Genomic DNA, 18,593 nt, shown 5'->3' with positions numbered 1-18,593 from the left:
CTTGAATGACACAACTGTTGATGTCCTCAAGCAGGATGATGCTTTAATGATGCAGCAGTTGAACTTTATACAGTAGTTTGTGAGTGCTTGTACCCCGGTGGCCAATGTTGGCGTCTAACACATACATATAGTGATCTCCAGTGGTGGGAGAAATATCAAGAACCCTCGCTAGAGAAATCATGCAATCCCCAAACTTTTCATGCCATGCTGCATCTACTGCAGGAGGATCAAGGTCTTCGAATGGCTTCAAAATCACACAATCCCCAATTTCTTCATGGTATCATTGCTCCCTGTATTCCTACCCTTGAATGTGAGCTCATCATCATGGCTGCCTCCACATCTTCAAATCTGCTCTTCAATATCACTCATTTCGCTTGTTACATCTGACCACCAACTCATCGATGACGGTGTCAGTTGTGTCCACCTGTCTCCTGTGATGGCTTTTTGAGAATCATGGAGTATCAGTATCATGGGTGCAGTTTACTTCTGCTAATATATGCTCCAGTGTTTGCCATATCATCAAACATTTCCCCAGGTCTATGCGGGATGATTTTATGGAGTTGTGTCATCATCACTCCATTTGCACTAGCAGACTGATTTCTCGTGCGAGTGCACTCATTTGTACTTGTATTAACCTGGTATTTATTAACCAGGTATTTGTCCCAGCGCAGTAATAACAGTACAACTTGGGCAACTTGGGATGTTCTGCATTGTCTACGACCCATGAGATTATATACATTAGATAGGGTACATAAGATGTGATGGGTCCATGAGAGCAAGTAGCTCACCACTGTGAAACAAATCACAGCAAAATGCTTCTTGGTCCCACACCAACTGGCACCCCAACCGGGACCCCGAAAAACTCCTCGTCACACAGTGCCCAACGGCGCTAACGACACCCAATGGCATCAAAGCAAGACTCATCATCAACCTAGAACCCATTGAGTACCCCCAAAAACCCTATATTTGATACCAAAAACTAGAAAAATGGCACTGGAAAAACTGCATAGCATGAGCTTTGGCTCCAAATTGCCTAATTCCTGAAACCTCTCTCCAATGATGCCAGGAGGGCCAAAAAGAATAACGAGATCTACAAATGTAACTTTGACCCCATCAGAAATCGAAGCGCTACCCAGCACCATCACCGATGCTGCCAGCGCTCACCTATACCTCAAAAAAAAGAGTCTTTGCCTCACTACTGAACCTTATACTCTAAATCACATAATATTGGTCCTCTTACAGATCACGCAGATATCCAGCACAACACCCTTGCCAGTAGTCATGGCTATCAGATTGGTCATCTTCCTACTCAAGCAACACGCAGTAGATGAAATGACAGAGATAGTAGCCTGACAAATCGCAAAAGAAACAGCTCAGCAGATAACAGAATCCATCACCGCAAACCTAGTGGGCCATGTCATTGCAGCAATCGCACCGCAAGTAGCCCACATACTAACAGCCTCTGAAACACTAGAAAGCACGATTCAAAGGACAAACAAGCCCAGAACCCCTTTGAATCAGATGGAACTGGACGAAATGACCCCTGCCTTAATAACCCAACTAACTCCCAAAATCCTAGATCATATCAAATCTGCCATCGCTCCACAAATAGAACAACTCTCCTCAACATCCAACCTACTGACACACTCACTTGAAGAAGCCATCAAAATGAAAGAGAGTATCAACAAACAGATAGACCTAGACCAGGATATTAATGCTGCAGCGGATTGAATCACAAATGCCATGGACACGATCTACAGTGTGATAGAAGACTGCCACAACTCTATCAATGCACTCTCCCCCTCGCTTGAGACCATACAGGACTACATCCACACACTCTCCCTACAACTCACAACCCAACCAGATCCCCCACCACCCACCCTCCCAAGGACGACATGTTTCAGCGACATAGTGACAGCACATGTCCCAGGAATGGAAGCACATCTGTACACCTCACGAGGCTCCCCCCAAAACACTCAAGTATACACCCACAACACCCAAACAGCCCAAAACCCACCCAGCTACACACCACTCCAGATTCCACTGGTTGATGAAGCCTTGGCCAGATCCGCAACCCATGCTAGGCAGATCCTACTAGACCCTATACCTGGTAACCCAATGTTCCCTCCTGGTATCAGCCACGACGATGCCATACACAAAATCCGCCTCACTATCAAAACTGCCCTCACACCAAACGACCACAATGAGAACATCATAGCCCTACTGCAGCTCTGTAATGGGGGACTCATCATGGAGCTAGATAGTGAAGAGACGGTGCTCAGACTGCAAGATAGCACCACCAGGAAGAAACTCATTCAAGCCCTAGAATTCTCGGTAACCTTTAAAGACAGAACTTACACCCTTGTAGCACAATTTATACCAATCAACCTACTCATCGAACAACCCAGCCTCCTTCATCTAGTAGAGGGGAAAAACCGACTGGACGACAACTTGCTCGCCTCCATGCGCTGGATTAAGCCCCTGCACAAACGGCCACCTAGTCAAACGATGGCCTTTGCCCTACTACAGGTAAACAATGTGAACACAGCTAACAAACTAATCAAGGAAGGACTTTATATTGACCAACACCTGATCTGTGTCAAGAAGGACCAGAAGGAACCCATTAGATGCACCAAATGCCAACAATTTGGCCACATCACCCGCAACTGTAATGCCACAAGGGATATCTGTGGGACATGCATGGACAACCACCGAATGACTGACTGCCATGCCTACAAAACCATCCGATGTGTCAGCTGCCACAAAAATGATCATGCTAGCTGGAGCAGACTGTGTCCAGAATTCGAAAGAAGACACACTGAACTCAGCACCAAATGCCCAGAAAACATGCTACCCTACTTCCCCACCAGCAATGCTTGGACTCACGCACTACTCCCCCCCAGAGCAGCACCCTACAAGAAAGCAGGCATGATAATGCCCCCAAGCAATGTGAATGCACCACCCCCCCGACTCCGCCAAACCACACTCACCTCCATCATCCCCAAGACTGGACAACACCTAACAACCCAGACCACAAGAAACCACCAAGCATGAAACACCCCACCGCCAACCAGCACATCCACCAACAGATTCACTCCACTCCAAGAGGAAAGCACCAATGACAACAATGACAACAAGAACAATAACAATAATGAGAATGAGCTGAACACCAGGAGAGACCCTCCCTCCACACCCTCAACTTCCTCCTCTGCATCACCAACTGCAACTCCAGCCATGCCATACATGCCTCTCCGATTCCCAATGCCAACACCAACACCTTCTCCCCCACCGACTATGGAACCACCTACAATATCTATGGCCTATGTCTGAGCAACTGGACCCTATACCTGTTAGACTACGAATCTGGCAGCAGAATCTCAACAACTCCCACGCCACACAGGAATCCATTCTCAACAGTCCAACGGCACTGAACTGGGACATCCTCACCTTTCAAGAAGCATGCAAAGACCACCTGCAAAACATGAAATCCAACTGACAATGGCATACTCTATACCCGATGCAACATTATACCCATCCAGAACAAAAAACCCAAGCCATCATACTCATTAGCACCGCACTTAATACCAATGACTGGAAACAACTACCACTCCCCTAATCAGATGTAGTAGTAATCCAACTCTCTGGTCCTTTTGGCAAATGTACAATATTCAATATCTACAACGACGGCAGAAGACAAGAGACCCTCCAAGCCATAGAAACCTACCTCTCTGCCAACATTGCTACAGTGCACCCATCAGCCAATGACCACATGATATGGCTTGGAGATTTCAACTGTCATCACCCACTCTGGGAAGAGGAATGAAATGAGCACCTAATTGACTACAATGCCGCACAACCCCTTATTGATCTCATCGCGGACTACGGAATGAACCAACCTCTGCCGAAAGGACAACCTACCCTCCAGTCATCAAGCAGTGGCAATTGGACCTGACCGGACAACATACTATGCACGGACCACTCCATGGAGATATTCATTTCTTGCAGAACCAACCCAGCACTACAAGGCCCAAAAACAGATCACATCCCTATCCTTAGCATTCTTGAACTAACAGTCCCCAGAAACACACAGGAACACACATGCAACTTCTGGGAAACTGACTGGGACAAATTCAAAGAGGTTTTAACTGCCTGACTTGACACCAGACCAGCCCCATCAATCCTCCTCTCTGATGACAAATTCCAATCCACAGCACGAAACCTGGCCCTTACACTTGATGAGGTCATCTCTGAAACAGTCCCAATATCCAAGCCAAACCCTCACTCAAAGCATTGGTGGACCCACAAACTCACACTCCTATGCTGCCAAGTCAACAAGGCCACCCATGTTGCCTACAAGATGAGAGCCCTCCCATTGCACCCATGCCACAGGGAATTCAAATGACTTTGCAACCACTATGCCGAAGAAATCTTCAAATCTAAAAAACAACACTGGACTGACTGGCTAGAAGAAATCTCCAGTAATGATATATGGATCACCAACAAATATATCTCCTCTGAACTGACTGATGGCAGTAAAACCAGGATCCCCACTCTCTCAGTTCGCCAAGAAGACGGCTCCAACCAGGAAGCCACCAGTAATGCTGAAAAAAGTACCACCCTAGCTAAGTCCTTCTTCCCACAATGCCCTGTAACATCTTCAGTTCCTGAGGACTACGAATACCCTGATCCTGTTGCCTCAATGGTCCCAATAACCTCCGATGAAATCCACCACAATATCAAGAAACTCAGCCCCTTTAAAGCCCCAGGACCCGATGGAATCTGCAATGTCATATTTAAGCAGTGCGCTGCTCTACTTGTCCCATACCTCCTACCACTCTTCAACACATCTATTAACCTCTGTACATACTACCAACCATGGTGTCAATTCACAACAGTCATACTACAAAAACCTGGGAAACCTAACTATACCATAACCAAAGTGTATTGTCCCGTCGCCCTACTCAACACAACATGCAAGTTACTAACAGCAGTTATAGCAGATCAGATGATGTACTACCTTGAACACCACCAACTCCTTCCCCCAACACACTTTGGCGGCTGACCTGGAAGATCAACTACCAACTCCCTCCACCTACTGGAGGAAACCATCAAGAACGCATGGAGGATGAAGAAGGTAGCATCAGTATTATTCCTAGACATCGAAGGAGCCTTCCCCAATGCGGTTACTGATAGACTACTACACAACATGAGGACCTGCCGCATCCCCCAAGCAATGATCGACTTCACGCAACAAGTACTCTCAGGATGCCAAACTTGCCTTCAATTTGACGACTTCAAATCAGAATGGTTCCCAATAACAAATGGTATAGGCCAAGGCGATCCCCTCTCAATGATCTTATATATCATATACAATGCTGACTTAGTAGATGTAGCCAAGAACTGCAGCAAGAAAGAGTCCACCCTAGCCTTCATCGATGACACGGCCTTCATAGCCATTGGCTCATCCTTCCATGAAATGCATTGAACACTAATGAACATGCTAGAAAGAGTCAACAGTGGTTATGACTGGTCATGAGCCCATAATTCTAAGTTTAAAACAAGTAAATTCGCATTAATTGACTTCTCCATGAACAGAACCAAGACATGCCCACCCATGATCATCAGAGGTAACACCATCCATCCATCTGCTACTCACAAATTTCTAGGTGTAATATTAGATCAAGAACTCTGTTGGAAAGCCCACATTGCCTATGCCATTGCCAAAGGTTCTGCATACGCACTACAACTATGCCATCTCTCCTCCACTGCATCTGGCATGCCCATGAAACTGACAAGACAACTCTACCAAGCAGTCGCAGTCCTGAAGATGTTATATGCAGTGGATGTATGGTTCACCCCGACCTACCACACAGGCTCAGACACAATGCAAAGAGGATCAATAGGTATCACAAGGAAAATGTCCACAGTACAGAGGATATCCGCCATCGCGATCACAGGTGCCATGCAAACCATTGCAACAGACCTGCTTGAGGCCCACACCAACCTCCTTCCTGTAACCCTCCTCCTACAGAACACATGCCATCATACCATCATCCAACTCACCGCCCACCCTCCAACCCACCCTCTCCACAAACATGTCAAGCGAACCACCTCACGCTATGTCCAACAACACCACACATCCCTTCATCGACTAGCACATTCCTTCAAAATCGATCCAGAAGAAATAGAAACTCTCACAGGCACCATCCAACACCCCTCATACCAACGACCTTACACAATACACATCACCAACACCAAGGAAGACTCTATCAAGGAGCAAGCTCAACTCACTGACAGAATCCAGATCTTCAGTGATGGTTCAGGTCACAACGGTAATATTGGAGCAGCTGTGGTACTAATGCAAGAAGGCTGTGAACCCCGCATCCTTAGATTCTATCTAGGAACCAATGAGGAGCACACCATGTACGAAGCCAAAGCGGTTGGACTCACTTTGGCAGCTCATCTCCTCTCTACCAAATGACATCTGTCATTCCCCGCCTCCATACTAGCAGACAACCAAGCAGTCCTGAAATTCAGTGAGAGTATGACTCTGAAAGCTGGACACTACTTAGTCAAGCACTTTAGACAAATGATGAAAGCACTCCAGAAGGCCAATCGCAGACACAGATACAAAGTAACAGTATGATGGATAGTGGGTCACAGTGAAGTGATCGGCAACAAATTAGCAGATGTGGAAGCCAAGAAAGCAGCAGAGGGAAAAAGGAATAACAGTGCAGCCAATCAGATGCCCCGATACCTCTCATTGGGTCAACTCCCCCACAGTCTATCCGTGATCAAGCAAGTGTTCAAGAAGGATACCAAAGGTAGATGGACTCACCTCTGGGAAAAATCTCCAAGATACGACCGCATGCAGCAACTAGACCCAGACATTCTATCATGCTCATTCATCAAATTAGTAGCAGACCTCCTGAAACGCCTAATAAGCCTTTACATGTACTTTCGCACCTGACACATAGCCCTCAACCTCCATCTCTTCCACATCAATCGCAGCGACACTCCCAACTGCCCAATATGTCAGAACACAGAAGAGACCATCCAACACTTTCTATTCAACTGTCCTCAATACAACCATGAACACTTCATCCTTCATCAGACACTCAGATGAAGAGCCACCTCCCTCCCCTTCCTACTAACAAACCCCTCGGCCATGAAGCAGTTCCTATGCTACGTGAACAGCACTGGAAGACTGAAACCCACATTTGGTGATGTGAATCTCCCCTCTCAACCTGACCGCTGATGACACTAGCCAAGCAGAACAAGAACAAGTATAATATCAAAATAGATGACCCCGCACGACTATCATGACATGACCCATGACCCGAATCAACATTTATTCATATATTCAATATTCTAAACTCACCTCCACATGAAGATGCAGGCTCAGCCCACAGCAAGCCATAAGAAGATAAGACGAGAGATGGGATTGGAATTAGGACACCCAGCAGAGGAAATTCAAAGAGGAATGTATGAACATCACGAGGAGAAAAGAGATACAGAAAAGAAGAAGACGGAGACTCCCTCATCCCAAAGACAGACACATTACCACCTCCAATGCCACCCATCCTACTCATCAACACCACCAACCTGCATCACTAACGCACTTCTTTCATAGCTTCATGTACAAGTCTGTCCCCCGGGACAGCCGAGTACACGCTTCAGAACATAAAAAACCCATGACAGAATGAACAACAACACGTAACGGAGAGAGCAGTCAACTCATCTTCGACTGAATTGTGCGTCTAAAATGGCCGGCAGGAACAGTGGACTGATGGGGGCAAGGCCTCACATCAGGGCATTCGCAAATTCAGAGATGTAGATAGGGCAGGGGCCCTTTAGGCTAGTTAGTACTGTCTGACATAGGGTATTTTACCCCAATGGACAGAAATTGGAATTAAAAAAAAAAAAAAACAAATCACAGCTCTAGTGGCAATGGGAATCAGATTATTTGCCCTCTTTCAATTGCCCTCCTGACTGCCCTCTCCCCATCCTCGAGTGATTTGACCTCAGCATATACAGCATAGTGGATTCCATCAACCATGGGTTGTACATTACACCTGAAAAGAGACAGATAATTGATGCTGAGACATTGATAAATATTAAACTTGCCATCCACTGAAAACCCCAATGTAGCGCCCACAGGTCACGGTGAAGAATGGGGGTTGAACTCCACCCTTAATACTGTTGCATGGCACATTATACAACATACCGCGATGATGGTACAGCAGACATTCATCCGCCATTGTATAGGCAAGTTTTGGGTATAGTGGCTCATCCTCATAGACGTCAACATATTGCACATCTGCATAAGGCGCAAAAATTGGCATCAAGTATATAGAGATCAAATTCAAATGCCCCAGATCATCCTCCTGAATGAAGTCAGCCTTGTAGGCAGTTGGCGCACACACTAAAACAGTGGTGACCATCAACAAGGCGCTTCAATTGTGAGGAGAGCACGCACCTAAATTCTCCTGAGTGACAGCGGGTGGCGCAAATACACCTGAAAAAGTGATGACAGGCACAACATCAACTATGGAGAAAGCACGCACCCATGGCAGGAGGTGCAGGTACCAAGGATGACTCAGAGAGGGTCTGAACCATGCACAGAGACACTGGTGGTGATTGCGGAGCTGGGGCTACAAAGCAAGGCATGTGGTATGTGACCATCTCTTGGCCTTTAAATGAGGGAGCAAGATCAGCTGCTTGAAGTGGGTCTTAGAGCGTAATGCATACTACAAGAGACCTAATGCATTTGATGTCCAGTTATGGTTGAAAGCTGTGAATTAGATACATACTTACAAATGTGTGATGCATTTCAGGTAATGCATTTTGTATGCATTTCGGGTAATGCATTTTTTATGCATTATGCTCGCAGCGAACTTGTCTACCTGGCATGCTGATGTGAGGGACCTCACCCCGTACAAGGAAAGGAAAGTCGGTTGTAAAGCCTTGCGGACCATCGACCCACTACTGATGCTAGCATGGAACTGAACTGTGGGAACATGACCGAAAGCGATCACATTGAGCAGAGAAGGGTTAAGGTCATAGTGTGTAGTGGCATGTTGCATGGAAATTGCAAACGAGTCAAGCTCAATGTATATGTGCCTCCCAACCCTGACGCCCTGAGCCTTCACCCATCATACACATTTATTTCATGCACTCAAGGATTGACCACATGAAGTTCGCAAATTCTCAGTTCACAGCCCTTATCAGTTGATACCAGGGTGGAAGAAGGTCCAGCCTTAGATTATGGTGATTACTCTTTGGAAGTACAGGACACTGACTTTGAAGTTGATGCTGGAGCTGCTAATGCGAACCAACGGGATCGTACAGCAAGTGTACGTATTTTTGATGTATTTACATGTCAAGTAAATCACCCTTCTATCAATCAGGATAATCCACTGTCACAATGGATGGAGGACCAGGACATTTATCTACAGGAATTGCTACAAAACAAGGGCCACGAAGACTATATTCACAACACTGTCTGCAGGAATTGTGGCTCTGGCGCTCCACGTTTTTGCTGTAGGGATTGCTTTGGCACCGAGTTGTGCTGCCACAACTGTGTTGTTACATTGCACGCCAAACATCCAACACATCGGATACAGGTACGAGCCCCTTACAGAATGATACAGCAGTTACTTAGACCTCTCGTTACAGGAGTGGATAGGCCTTTACTTTGTGACCATCTCACTGAAGAAACTAGGGTTGCGCATGCAATTGGGTCATCCAGTAGGCGAACACTGCTTGCTGCCTCAAAGGGCATTTAACGATGATTTTACTCTCATCGACACCAATGGGATCCATGAGATTGGGCTTGATTTCTGCGGCTGCGAGGTTGCCGAGAGACATACCAAGCAGCTGCTTCGCACAGCTTGGTTTCCAGCAACATCCACAGATCCACGCAGTGCAGCTACTTTCCGAATTCTCGAACAATACCACCTACTATCGTTCAAATCCAAAGCTTCAGGGTACGAGTTTTATCACTCCCTTGCTCGTCTGACCGATAATACAGGACTTCAACCTCGAAAGGTGTGTTTACTATATTAACTTGTAGAGTATTTATCTTACCCACCTCACTAGGATCATTACGAGGCATTTTTGCGGATTATCCAGGAATGGCAACACTTGAAAATGCTCAAGCGAGTGGGCCGAGGTTATGATCCCAGCAGTGTGAAGAATACCAAGAGTGGTGAATGTGCTGTACTTTGCCCAGCATGTCCGCAGCCCGGTAGAAACCTTCCTGACAATTGGGAAGAGGCGCCAAAAGAAATACAGTACAACCAGCTTCTATTTACATTCATCTGTGTAGCTGATGATCATTTAGCTGGCTATATGGTCTTTTTTTAGCCATCGACGCCAATTTCCGACTTAAACGACGAATGGTGTCAAAAGACAGTGTAGACCCCGGCCTTAGTCACGGGTGGGCATATTTCGTTGAGGAAACCACATACAAGAAATTTATACAATCTCATGGCGGCACGCTACAGCAGGTAAGTTTTGATCACGCGAGTCTACCATACATTGATCTGATGAGCTGTTTTGTTAGAAAAGCACGTGTTCGTCGCACAACGCCGTAAACATGGCAGACATGAAGGTATCTCAGGGTCTTGCTGCAACTGGAGTCGGCACCATCAACTGTGCGTGACATAACATGAAATTACCAAACGGGGTTGGTGACCTCCAGAAAGGTGAAAGGTATGTATTACAGCTTGCGAGAGACAATTGGCACTGACTAGTTTTATCATAGATACACTAACATGGATTTTCTCTTCTTTTCAACTCTCCATGGACGTGGTATCGACACTCTCAATATTTCATACAACATAGCGTGCCAATGGCACAAAAATCTCTGGGAGAGGATGTCAGCCATGCCTTCCGAACTTCATCTTGACCATGCTATGAAGTCTGTAAGGTTCTTCATGCCCAAATTCCACTTGCCAGCACACATTCTCAAGTGTCAGACCATGTTCTCGTTTAATTTCTCGAAGAACGTCGGATGCACGGATGGTGAAGCCCCTGAACGGGGCTGGTCAAATATTAATCCGGTTGCCTCCAGCATGAAAGAAATGGGGCCAGGCTTGCGGAGAGACACACTTGACAATCACTTCGGTGATTGGAGTTGGAAGAAGGTTGTAGGACTCGGTGAGTATTTTTCAGCAAGTATAATGTACATCCGCATATCTAATCTATCATAGGTTCAACACTCCTTCGCAAGATCAAGGAGGCCAAGGAGGAAAGTGAGGTGCATCGGATCGCATTTGAAGAGCTCAATGGAGCTTTGAGGCTGGAGACAACGGGGCTGTGGACAATCGCAATCGAACACTGGGAGGACAATCTGAATGACTCATCGGTCACCAACCCCTTCAAAGCAAAGGTCATTCGTGAGTAGCACAATTTTCAATCTGATCGCAAAACTGAGTACATGATTTAGAAGCCATCACGCAAGCTGCAGTTTGACTCAAACTTGCCCAACTGGAGGCAGCTGAACTACGACAAGGGACAGATGTCTCTATGCACGCTGATGTGTCTTCAAGTATATTTATTGCATCAGGGATTGACTTGGAGAATGAGCAGTACGTAGGAATACATTGATTTCATTCTAATTTGTTCATGTATTGTAAACAGGTGCTGTCTGAAAGTAGATATTGGGAAGCAGGGTCTGCACACCACAGATACGCAGATGGGCACAGTCCAACGACAGTGGAACACGCTGCAATGCAAAATTGATACTTGGAAGCACATTCAAACTCTCTACACCCCTGCAGTACAGCTCTTAGAATCCAGGGCCAAGCAGCCTTCCCACAGTACCTCAGACATGATCAAACCTGAAGATTCCCAACTCTGGCTCCCATCCACTCTGTGCAGCAAGCCCATACCTTGCAATGCATGACTCCTCAAGACCGAATGGGAACTATGATATGCTCAGGTGGGAGACGCCCTCGAAGAAATAAGACAGTACCTTCGCCTGCGGGACTACATGTATACCTTCAAAAGAGACTGGTTGCACGGTCAAAGTGCAAACACCCGAGCCCAGAATGCCGTCAGTCGCGTTGAAGCCAGGGCAACAGCTGCAGCTGAGAAGTATCATGCAGCGCATATGGCTCTCTCGTCTCTTGCACACGTGCTCAGAAAGGTTGGCTGGGATCACAAATATCAGGTCCTTGATAGGAAGAATGATATACGTGGGATGTCAGTTCCCAAGCGAGGGGAAAGTGAAGGTCGAAGACAGTTATCGTGGATCTGGCTAGTGGAAGGAGTCAGGGATGATGAGGACGAAGTAATACAATATAGTAAGTTAAAGCGTGAGCCATGGCAGATAGACACTCACATTGCTGGCAGGTCTCAGAGTCGAATGGTGCAAAGCTTGTGCGAGGTCCATGCGATGGGCAGAAGAAGTTGGGCTGCTCCAGGAGGAGATGCACCGGGTGTCCTGCTTTCTTAGGTGGCACGCAAGCTGGTGGAGCACGAAGATCGTGGAACGCATGCTTGGTACTGCTGCTGACAATGAGGGTCTGGGCGCCTATGCCTGTCGTCAGGCTCAGTTTAGGGATGATCTCACCGACTGTTTCGAGAAGAAGTGGGCAGCGCATCACCCACTGACAGTAGCAGACACCCGCTGTAATAATATGCGTTCAGTGGATAGTGCTCCTGAGAGTATGGCGGCTAGTGAAGCCGAGTTAGATCTGTACCTCCCAGAATTGCCACTCCCTTAATATCCCATCTTGTATGCAACATTGTAGTATCTATGCACCGCTGCCAGCTTGTATCAATCGAGATTGCCCTTCTTGAATGTGCTGTAACTCTGGTGTGTTTGTCATCATCTGGCTCTTGTAGTTATCGTGAGATAATGCATTTGAATGTCTTGTAGTTACAAGGGTTGATGCAATACGTATAACTTGTAACTACAACGGGTAATGCATTACTCCCCCACGAAGTTGTCCGACATCATGCTGAGGTTCTTGCACAAAGTCATTGATAGCTGGGTCTGGGTGCAATCCAGCTAATTCGGGGGATGGTGTGTTCCTGTGTGGTGCAGGGATGGGGGAGCCCCACTGCTCATCTGTCTCTCGCATGCGCAAATGCTCGTGTTCGTGCCGATCAGCATCTAGATGCCTTTGGCAAGTCGTTCTTGACTGTTGGAGTTGACCACGGTCAGTTAAAGAGCAATGGCTACAGGCGCACCAAACAAGGGCTCTTGCCATCGTAGAAGTGTCCGCGCAGTGAGTGGTTTGAGTGCGCAGCAATGTGTCGTGTCCGCCATCGTCGTGAGATAAGACGATGAGCGCCCACGGCATATTGCGAGCGCGCAGCAGCAGTAGCATGAGCTCCTCGAACAAGATCCAGACTTAGCGTTTAAATGAATGTCAACGGTTAACGTGTTAAGCGTTAACGTTGTATATCATTCGCAGAAAACGGGAAGGACACGCTACGTTACGTTTATTTGCTGATTGCATGATATTTTCCGAAAATAATAGCAGCTATTATTTTGCCTCAAAGTCCGGTGAGGCATATCGTTTATGATCACTTCGAGTCATGGAGAACTGGTAGTTAGCCGATCAAGTCATCATTACCACATGCACGTGCACGTGGTCTAGCTTCATGGTGGTGACTGCAGTGCTTGGGCACTCTACGGTACTAGGTCTTCTTTCACCATCTGGATGTGCAGAACAAAAGTAAGCAATCTCATCAATATGAATTGTGCATGCACAAATAAACGGATACAGACCACCGCCATCAAGAAGCTTTCCAATCAACAAAAGCCATGCACAGCCTTGAAATGCGCAAAATGCTTGCAAGCCGACCAAAGGCCCGACCGTAAGCGCTGTACTACAGTGAGTGAACAACAACTGTTTCAAGTGAATGAACTGATATCGAAGCGATTTTACCATACAGCTGGGGTGCCTATGTAGATGTCCGCGATTCATCGGTATAACAACTCAACGACTGCAGAGGGGCGAACAACACCCGGTGAAGATGTGTACCAGATCGCAGACTATGATCAAGTTGGTCAAAACACTTCTGAATTCGCAAACAGGGCTAATGATACGCCCACAACAGGAAGGACAAGGGGTTAACAGCAGCTGATGCTACACCTTTAGTCTTGATGGCTTCCACTCGAAGGAGCTCTACTAGCTCTACTGATACAGGCGATGTATCAAGCATGAGTTCTAGCAGTGATAAGAATGAGACGGAAGGCGAGACACCGAAGGCAAGGGACCTACAAACGTATTCCATCCCCGGGTGTCTGCTTGTTGCTGGTGCAATGCCATTGACGATAACACTTCAGCGCTAATGATCGAAGTCGCGTACGTAGCGGTATACTATTGGCATGTTTACAAATACCACATACAACTTACAAATGACAGCTCGAGAATATATCTCTTTCTAACTCTTCGCCGGACTCGCCCTTAATATACACTCTTATAACCCATCCACCACTGCGGCCCATGCCTAACCATCTTGGCGATGTAGTCCATCTGTTCCTGAATAGGACGCTCTCCAAAGGAGTTTTCTACATCTGAGCACACAGCGAGCACGTAGACTGTATCAATTCGAATGGCCAGAAGTTCTTCGTCAGAAAGCATGTCATCATAGTCGTCATCATACACAGCGATTCACTCGGCAGGCACCGAGCCACCCTTGGGATTCAAGCAAGTGACAGGGTCTAAATTGTTGATGCCCGTTAGATCAACAACTTATTCGTATGCTCGTGAGATGGCAGTGTCTTCATAGCCCCTGTCACAGCGATCGGGCAATGCTTCTGGGCAGTATTGCTCCCCAGACCGGACAAGCCATTCATGAGAGATCGCGTATCCGTAAAACTGGACATGAAGCTGCTTCTTCGGACGAACAAGTTTAATTGGTCGTTGCCTGATTGAATCCGGGGTCGAGATCTAGTAGGACCATTAGAGAATAGATATATTATGAGAGTAGAACTACCCTTAGTGCATCAAACGACTTGGAGAGTAGAGAGGACATGTTGATGAAGATCTAAGATAATTGATGGTAACTACGATTGGGTGTGAGGTTATTCAATATATAGCTCGCTGTGGACTGACTTTATCAATTGTTTATCAATGGGATGACTATCTTACGGTATTACCACCGTTCGACCACCGTCAACCAGTGCTAGTACAGGAATTGGACTGAGGGAGGAAGGTCATAGTAGAATTTGAGGTAAAAACCTCACAGCGTATAAGCGTATACAGGAGCGACAAGTAGACAGGCCATAAGAAAATGATCGGAAGCAGGAGTTGGGGACTTGATGCGCACGCACCGCTACCGATTTGTAAGTACAGGTTTCGACAGCAAATTTTGCTTTTGATATTCTGACTTGAATTTGCGATGCCTCAGCCTGAGGGCCCTAGTTTATTGGTCCCCTGTTCCTCCAGAACACTTTCAAGCATGTATGGTGACGTCGCCAAGTATTAACTCCCTGCTTAGTCTTCCTCAATACCGTGTGACACTTAATCCTGCTAAAAAACGATTTAATATTTCGTTGACATTAGCAAGGGTAGTCTCGAGCACACTACCTATTATGTCACAGTTAATATCATGCTACTGGTTCATGTGTGTCCATCTCGACTATGATAATGCGGCTATAATCACCAGAGACAGCTCTCCACCTTACCCTACTGAGCTCAGACGGGTTAAATAACCAATCTTGATTAATTTTCAACTTCCCAGCGAGGGAGCGAATGCTGAGCATAAGCCGAGACACTGCAACTGCACTGATCGCTAACTGTGAGCTAAATAAATACGTTGCTCAGCAAACATTGATGAAATATGCGAGTAGAAAAATTCACTTTGACCAAGTTGCTGGCCCGTTTATCTGTAAGCTCCGGGTATTAGGCGCCATGCAAGCGAAGAGAAAGGTAGTTAACATACGACAGGATCTGTGGTTAAACGAGCACCGACTACGGAAAATGTGGCCGAGGCTGTGTATTAATTAGCGCGCTGATTGGTGCATGGAATACTCATCATTTACCCATCGAGACGAAGAAGACAAGACCACCACTGAATAATTGGTAAGCGTGCTGAGGGATACCGCTCACAGAATGGGACTCACTCTCGTATCAGACGTTGCATCAATTGATCCATCTGTAAGTCACGAGAGACCTTCACGACTCGTGCGATCGTGAATCCAAACAAAATTGTGTGAATGATAGTACTTGGAACGAAAACTGTCCATATCATCGATGGGGCAGGTGCAGAACATCCTGGAATGGCTGTTATCTTCCGCTGAAGCTGCAGAGACTCCGTGGTTGACTTCAGGAACGAGAGACTCAAGCCCATCGTTATGAGGGATGATAAAGCGCATCCCGCGTAGCTGAAACATGCAACCGCCCGTGCAATGGCACTATGAGAGTACATATACCACACGCGGAGGAAGAGAATTCCTGTTATTGTGATGTTTCAGCCAATTTACAATAGTTTGTATGAGATCACCGAGACCTTGATTGATGCAGATTACGATGATAGAAAGTTCAAATGCAGCGCGAATCCAATGAGTGCATCTTAAACAATGATTAGTTCATATGTGCCATTGACAAGGATACATTCAGCCTTACGACTAAGAATCATTGATTGTGATACGACTTAGTGAGCGCATTCAATAATAGAAAACGAACTACCAAACCTGAGCTGATATTTCGGCTCCAAACAGCGCTAAGGAATTCGATTGTTTCATTGAATGATTGAAGCCAATAATTACGATACTCACCAGCATTCGTTGGTCTTGGATTTTAGGGACCAGGTAAATGTCAGAACAACCCCTGAGCGGCAGTTGATTGGACCTACATCATGACGACAAATGGAAGATATCGATTCTAAAGCAGCTTCGTTAGATAAGGGCTCACTCCAGAGAGACAATAAAGCCGCGCCCACCAAGAAAAACAGAACACGCGATATGCTCCATGGACCCGACCAGAAGTATTCAACCTGAGACGCAAACATGATGGAGGGTAAGTCTTGACAATACTATGAGCCGCTACACACCTCTTCTCCGAAGGTAGTCAGTAGGTCGTAAACCAGAAGTGTGAAGCATGCTATTTCTAGATAATGAGCACTCTGGAATGCACTCATATCATCAACGAGCTGAAATGGTGTCCCAGCAGAGTTGCTCATCATCATTATCGTGGGCATCGAGAAGCTGTCATGTCTACCTTATGAGCATGACCGTTAGACGCCAAGCACTGATGCCGTTGACATGCCGATGCATCATTGGCACATTGCATAGGAGATATGAGAAAGGAAAAAATCACTGATGCCGGGCCAGTCAACCCGATCCTGTGCGTTGTTCAGGACCTCGTCAGATGAAAATGGTGCTTATTAGGTGCCGATCAGTTGAAAATATGACCATGTAAAAGCACCGCGATCAGCATAATCGCAAGTGAGAACTTACTGATTGGCGCTTACATGCAAACTGACACGTTTCACCTAGGCTTCCACTGGAGGCTTATTCACAGCGCACGCCTTCAGGTGGTTTCAAGATACCATTGTGACTAGGAGATCCAGTAGAAACCGGACTCGGCGCAATACTAATGATAGCTCTCTAGATAAGGAATCCCCGAGAGCCAAACCGAAGCCCTTGCGGTCTCATACTGCACTACGTGACTAAATTTAAAAACACAGCGTTAGTTGACAAGTCCCATCTACTTAGTAAGTGTGGCACACACCCAGTTTGGTTTAGGTAGCACGGGCAGTGCGGCAGCGCCCTAGACAGCCATACCGACTTGTCCCACAATAGGCTTTAACTGAGTTCCATTTCTCTGCGTAGATTAGTGATTCATGAATGAGATCTATGAGCAGAGCCATATTTGCCATCACCCGGTGTCAAGAAGCAACGTGACTGTCGGTGTTTGAAAATCATTGCCCAAGCATATCAAAGCATATCATCATATTGCTATACACGTGTCGTCTTCTGATTAAAGCTTCCTTGTAGAGGTAATCATATCTGGCCGGCGCTCGAGCTTCCGTGTGCAGACTTTGCCGCGTTGGTGTTATATCTAGTCGTTGCTATAGTTGAGAACGTACATAGCTATGCTTTTGACGAGGTATGTCCTGGTATGTTCTCACGTAGTGTCAACGTAGCTCACAGCCAAGGCAGTAGCTGCCCGTTCCGATCCCCAGGCGTTTGGCCGAAGGGGGTGGGATGATGGTCTGTGTGGGCATTGAGTCATCGAGGCTGTGGTTCGGGAAGTCGACATCGGTCGCCGGGACTCTCAATCCGCTGGAACGATGACATGACGATCTGGTTTTGACTGGCTCGAGAGTCGCTGATATGAACTATTATGCTGAGAGGAAAAATGAATGAATGAAGCTCTCGTGGTCAGTTTGGAACTATGTGTTCGTTCATCTCCGTTCACCTTCGCTTTCCAGGCTGCATTGATGGCGCGAATATGCAAATGCTGACTCAGAGTGCAGATGCTTAAGCAAACCATAGTGTAAAAATTTGAGGTGAGTTCTTGCAAGTTGTTGAAATTCAGCGGAGTGCGACGTTCAACAACTCGTTTATAAAGTCTTCAGGTTGCCAAAATATGTTGGTCTTTGTTCTTGTCCATCCGTTACCT

At 46.5% G+C, this 18,593-nt stretch overlaps 5 protein-coding genes across 5 annotated transcripts; 2 read left to right on the top strand and 3 right to left on the bottom strand.

The window, feature by feature from the left end:
• Nucleotides 1–1,743: 1,743 nt before the first annotated feature.
• On the top strand, nt 1,744–3,330 carry BJ212DRAFT_1480392 (uncharacterized protein; the record flags this gene model as incomplete). The annotated part of the gene is made up of 2 exons (XM_041340076.1): nt 1,744–2,529; nt 3,109–3,330. 2 exons carry the CDS (start codon nt 1,744–1,746, stop codon nt 3,328–3,330), a joined length of 1,008 nt encoding a protein of 335 aa, XP_041193582.1.
• A 4,632-nt stretch (nt 3,331–7,962) lies between these two features.
• BJ212DRAFT_1299326 (uncharacterized protein) lies at nt 7,963–8,670 on the bottom strand (the record flags this gene model as incomplete). Its single annotated transcript, XM_041332843.1, has 4 exons — nt 7,963–8,075; nt 8,228–8,425; nt 8,480–8,518; nt 8,568–8,670. 4 exons carry the CDS (start codon nt 8,668–8,670, stop codon nt 7,963–7,965), a joined length of 453 nt encoding a protein of 150 aa, XP_041193581.1.
• Nucleotides 8,671–9,172: 502 nt separating this feature from the next.
• Nucleotides 9,173–12,734, top strand: BJ212DRAFT_1576808 (uncharacterized protein; the record flags this gene model as incomplete). The annotated part of the gene is made up of 14 exons (XM_041342171.1): nt 9,173–9,198; nt 9,242–9,356; nt 9,411–9,626; nt 9,679–10,050; nt 10,102–10,295; nt 10,346–10,511; nt 10,568–10,658; nt 10,710–10,716; nt 10,769–11,163; nt 11,217–11,402; nt 11,519–11,594; nt 11,647–11,880; nt 12,016–12,311; nt 12,361–12,734. 14 exons carry the CDS (start codon nt 9,173–9,175, stop codon nt 12,732–12,734), a joined length of 2,748 nt encoding a protein of 915 aa, XP_041193580.1.
• Nucleotides 12,735–14,712: 1,978 nt separating this feature from the next.
• On the bottom strand, nt 14,713–15,139 carry BJ212DRAFT_1351455 (uncharacterized protein). The gene is made up of 3 exons (XM_041335533.1): nt 15,081–15,139; nt 14,962–15,031; nt 14,713–14,915 (listed from the first exon to the last, which is right to left on the bottom strand). Exons 2-3 carry the CDS (start codon nt 14,998–15,000, stop codon nt 14,718–14,720), a joined length of 237 nt encoding a protein of 78 aa, XP_041193579.1. The 5' UTR covers nt 15,001–15,031; nt 15,081–15,139; the 3' UTR covers nt 14,713–14,717.
• A 435-nt stretch (nt 15,140–15,574) lies between these two features.
• BJ212DRAFT_1270482 (uncharacterized protein) lies at nt 15,575–17,106 on the bottom strand (the record flags this gene model as incomplete). Its single annotated transcript, XM_041330895.1, has 10 exons — nt 15,575–15,770; nt 15,828–15,853; nt 15,910–15,959; nt 16,010–16,038; nt 16,091–16,421; nt 16,477–16,538; nt 16,618–16,665; nt 16,822–16,850; nt 16,909–16,962; nt 17,020–17,106. 10 exons carry the CDS (start codon nt 17,104–17,106, stop codon nt 15,575–15,577), a joined length of 912 nt encoding a protein of 303 aa, XP_041193578.1.
• Nucleotides 17,107–18,593: the final 1,487 nt, after the last annotated feature.

This window comes from Suillus subaureus (genome assembly GCF_016647635.1).
Source record: "Suillus subaureus strain MN1 chromosome Unknown BJ212scaffold_14, whole genome shotgun sequence".
NCBI lineage: Eukaryota > Fungi > Basidiomycota > Agaricomycetes > Boletales > Suillaceae > Suillus > Suillus subaureus.
Note: the sequence above shows the minus strand (reverse complement) of the source record. Positions and strands in the feature narration are given on the sequence as shown.